This window comes from Bombus fervidus, chromosome 1 (assembly GCF_041682495.2).
Source record: "Bombus fervidus isolate BK054 chromosome 1, iyBomFerv1, whole genome shotgun sequence".
In the NCBI taxonomy this organism is placed as follows: domain Eukaryota; kingdom Metazoa; phylum Arthropoda; class Insecta; order Hymenoptera; family Apidae; genus Bombus; species Bombus fervidus.
This window is the reverse complement of record NC_091517.1, coordinates 6,111,601-6,116,352: the sequence shown is the minus strand read 5'-3', so window position 1 is coordinate 6,116,352 and position 4,752 is coordinate 6,111,601. Positions and strand designations below refer to the sequence as shown.

Below are 4,752 nucleotides of genomic sequence, written 5' to 3'. Positions count from 1 at the left end.
ATCATTCGTCGATTTCGACGAAAAATGACCGTAATTTCCTTCCCGTTGGAGATATTTCGACGTTTAAACGCAAAAATTACTGCATTTTACGTGCAGAACACAGTGCACTCTATGTCAAGTGTCGAAAGAAGCCGATCAACTCGCAAAATTCGATCATTCGTCGATTTCGTCGCAAAATGACCGTAATTTCCTTTCCGTTGGAGATATTTCGACGTTTAAACGCCCAAATTACTGTATTTTACGCGCAGAACGCAGTGCACGCTGTATGAAGCGTCGAAAGAATCCGATCATCTCGCAAACCTCGATCATTCGACGATTTCGACGAAAAATGACAGTAATTTCCTTCCCGTTGGAGATATTTCGATGTTTAAACGCCCAAATTACTGCAGTTTACGCGCAGAACACAGTGCATGCTGTATCAAGCGTCGAAAGAAGCACAACATCTCGCAAAACTCGATCATTCGTCGATTTCGACGAAAAATGACCGTAATTTCCTTCCCGTTGGAGATATTTCGACGTTTAAACGCAAAAATTACTGCATTTTACGTGCAGAATACAGTGCAAGCTGTATCAAGCCTCGAAAGAAGCCCAACTACTCGCAAAACTCGATCATTCGTCGATTTCGACGAAAAATGACCGTAATTTCCTTCCCGTTGGAGATATGTCGACGTTTAAACGCCCAAATTACTGCATTTTACGCGCAGAACACAGTGCACGCTGCATCAAGCGTCGAAAGAAGCCCAACAACTCGCAACACTCGATCATTCGTCGATTTCGACGAAAAATGACAGTAATTTCCTTCCCGTTGGAGATATTTCGACGTTTAAACGCCCAAATTACTGCATTTTACGCGCAGAACTCAGTGCACGCTGTATCAAGCGTCGAAAGAAGCCCAACAACTCGCAAAACCCGATCATTCGTCGATTTCGACGAAAAATGACCGTAATTTCCTTCCCGTTGGAGATATTTCGACGTCTAAACGCCCGAATTACTGCATTTTACGCGCAGAACACAGTGCACGCAGTATGAAGCGTCGAAAGAAGCCCAACAACAAGGAAAACTCGATCATTCGTCGATTTCGACGAAAAATGACCGTAATTTCCTTCCCGTTGTAGTTCTTTCGTCGTTTAAACGCTCATTTCACTCCATTTCAGACGCCGAATGTAGTGCACGACACTTTCAGCGCCAAACCAAGCTCACTTCCGCGCAAAACGCGATCTTCCATCAAACTTTGACGACAATTGACTGTAATTTCCTTCCCGTTGGAGATATTTCGACGTTTAAACCATCATTTCACTCCATTTTACACGCCGAATGTAGTGCACGACAATTGCAGAGTCGAAACAAGGCCAGGCGCTCGTTAAACGCGATTATTTGTCCAATTTTGACGAAAATCGACTGTAACTTCCTTCCCGTTGGAGATATTTCGACGTTCAAACGCAAAAATTACTGCATTTTACGTGCAGAACACAGTGCACTCTATGTCAAGTGTCGAAAGAAGCCGATCAACTCGCAAAATTCGATCATTCGTCGATTTCGTCGCAAAATGACCGTAATTTCCTTTCCGTTGGAGATATTTCGACGTTTGAACGCCCAAATTACTGTATTTTACGCGCAGAACGCAGTGCACGCTGTATGAAGCGTCGAAAGAATCCGATCATCTCGCAAACCTCGATCATTCGACGATTTCGACGAAAAATGACCGTAATTTCCTTCCCGTTGGAGATATTTCGACGTTTAAACGCCCAAATTACTGCATTTTACGTGCAGAACACAGTGCATACGGTATCAAGAGTACAGACAAGCCCAACAACTCGCAAAACTCGACCATTCGTCGATTTCGACGAGAAATGACCGTAATTTCCTTCCCGTTGGAGATATTTCGACGTTTAAACACTCATTCCACACCATTTTACACGCCAAATGTAGTGCACGACACTTTCAGCGTCGAAACAAACCTAGTTGCTCACAAAACGCGATCTGTCATCAAATTTTGAAGAAAATCGACTGTAATTTCCTTCGCGTTGGAGATATTTCGACGTTTAAACCATCATTTCACTCCATTTTACACGCCGAATGTAGTGCACGACAATTGCAGAGTCGAAACAAGCCCAGGCGTTCGTTAAACGCGATTATTTGTCCAATTTTGACGAAAATCGACTGTAACTGCCTTCCCGTTGGAGATATTTCGCCGTTTAAACGCTCATTTCACTGCATTTTACACGCCGAATGTAGTGCAGGCCACATTCATCGTGGAAACAATCCCAACTGCTCGCAAAACGCTATCTTTCTTCGATTTTGGCGAAAACTGACTGTACTTTTCTTCCCGTTGCAGATAGTTGTGCCTTATTTTTTTTTTTTTTTTTTTTTTCGTTTGTAGCAAAGTGTTAGGATTTATTTAATTAGAGTTTGACAATTAAGGGTAATAATGATTGCTTTACCATGGAAAATCATGTTCATACTATATCGTCAGTACAAATTACAGGAAGATCACTATTTCCCTGAACATCTTCGTAAATCATGGACAACGTACCAAATATTATGATTTACTATCAAATGTCAAATCGTAAGTTGGGAATCTTGCATAGAATCAATTCTAGAATTAATGATAGATATTTACGATATGGCTACTGACATCGTTTCTCTATATTTTATGTACAATCGTACGTACCTATATCTTGTTAATTTATTAAAGTATTTTATTTTGGTTATACCGTATGTGCGCTATTCGCATGCTGTAGGTTTCCCTTGTTTCCGTTACGTCATGTGTTGAGCGTGGGGCGTGACACTCGCCCTCTTGTGGTTCAAATTTCGTTTGGAAATTTGACTGAGCACGTCTCTGACTTCGTTCAGAGCGGATGTAGTGGCTGTTGATTGTTGCTCCACTGTACTGGTCTGCATGATTGATGTTCCTTGCGGTTGTGTTATTTAATCTTCAGTGTTGTGCCTTCTTTTTATGTATAGTAATAGGTGGGTGACTAAACCGCATATTGCTCCGAGTAGGGCGATACCACATCCGTAAGTCTCGCGTAGTTGGTTTCCTTGTATAACTATATCTGCTATTGTTTTGGTTAGCTTTAATGTTATGAAGATTCCAAGTATTGCTGCACTAATTGTATCAAATTCAATAAGGCCGTTCCATAGCTTTGACGCTGTATTCCTTGCTATTGTTGTTAGCGTGGTTTCATCCATAACCCCCAGAATGTTTACTGTTCCCGATACGATTGCTTTTCCTGCCGCTCCTCTAGCTATAGTATTCAAGATTGCCGTTTTTTCTGCTGGAAACATGACATGGTTTCGAAGTGTATCTAAGTCGCTTTGGTTGTATATTCCACTTCTGGCTAATGATGATGGCGCGGAATATTGCCACGTTTGGTGTGTGTTCGGCCGTAGCTCTTGTGGTTCTATTGCTTCTGTTGGTTTTGGTGTGAATTTGTGCCAAATTCCATCGATGTTATATAGTGTTGGTAGTATCGCGCTATATTCTCTGGGGTTTCCGTGTTTAGTTAAAATATGAGTCGTAGGCGTTAAGAATGCTGTGTGATTTCCTTGCCAAACGAGTAATTCCATATAGCATTCTGTTGTGTGTCGCACTTTCACTTGGACTGAGATGCATTTGACTATATGTACTGCCTCTCCTGCGACCAAGACTATATGTCCAGAGGTTTTAGTTATTGTATACGCAAATTCGTCGGGTAGTATAGTTGCTAGACTTAAAGCATTTTCTATTATTTTCCTTTCTGTGGTGCATCTTTGTGTCAGTATATCCTGATAGAGTGCTGTTATTTGTCTCCTGACATGTTTTTCTACGTAAATAAACTTTGAATTAACATATGTGAATATATTTAAATTTTGGACTGCTGTTTTACATTTAGATATGAATGTATTTCCTTTGGTTGTTTCTAGCAGAAATAGTTTGGTGTGTTCCGTGGATAACAGGGTGTATCCACGCAGAGGCTATTCTCCAGTCTTAGTTAGCGCAAAAGTTACTTCTTGAGTCGTCAAGGCATAAACCGGTTGTGTCAGTTGGCTGTTGGATTTTATCTCTTGGATTTTTGTGGCGATTCCTTCATACAGGACATCGTACTGGTCGAACTTACATGGAGAGGGTGGATGTGGTTTTCAATAGGTATATTCATCTTCCGAATCCAAACAGTTTCCCTCATTAAAAGCGCATGGTGTTTCTGACTTTAGTAGGATTTTATTCGCTTCGATTCGCACTGTTACTATTCCTGATCTTAAGCTTATTTTTACTGTGGCTTGTACGACAACTCCTTCCTAGCTTCCATAAGAATCTACGTATTGTGTTCCTTGGCAGTTGCCGTCGTTTGTTAGTTTCCCAGCTAGGACGAGCGATTTTGTCATGGTCGTATTATCCTTTAAGCCTACTATAAAGGTTTCCGGTCCAAGGGGAAACGTGCCATCTTGATGCATCCTTGTGCATTGTTGGGCCGTTGTCTCGTGGAGGTATTCGGCGAGTCCGTTATGTACTGCCGACGTATGGGAGTGCATGCCACAGTAATATATAATTCGCGTTATTTGTACCTTACATTGTCTTACATTGGTGAATTCGAATTCTGAGAGCTACAGTAGTTGAATGTATGTTTCTTGATTTTCCGTGGTCACAGGTCACAGGACATTGCAGTCTCCAATAGAGTTTAATGAGATGGTGGTGACATTCAGATGGTTGCCATTGTAATCGTATTCTATTAGATCGTGTGTCATTCCGATGAGCATGAGTGCGACGACCAG

General features: G+C 41.5%; 1 protein-coding gene across 1 annotated transcript; it reads right to left on the bottom strand.

The window, feature by feature from the left end:
* Nucleotides 1–2,740: 2,740 nt before the first annotated feature.
* Nucleotides 2,741–3,643, bottom strand: LOC139985661 (uncharacterized). Its single transcript, XM_074111853.1, has one exon. It carries the CDS (start codon nucleotides 3,568–3,570, stop codon nucleotides 2,929–2,931), a length of 642 nt encoding a protein of 213 aa, XP_073967954.1. The 5' UTR covers nucleotides 3,571–3,643; the 3' UTR covers nucleotides 2,741–2,928.
* Nucleotides 3,644–4,752: the final 1,109 nt, after the last annotated feature.

Coding starts and splice junctions, on each gene's coding strand:
- LOC139985661 (XM_074111853.1), bottom strand. CDS start 3,570: ATGGAATTACTCGTTTGGCAAGGAAATCACACAGCATTCTTAACGCCT.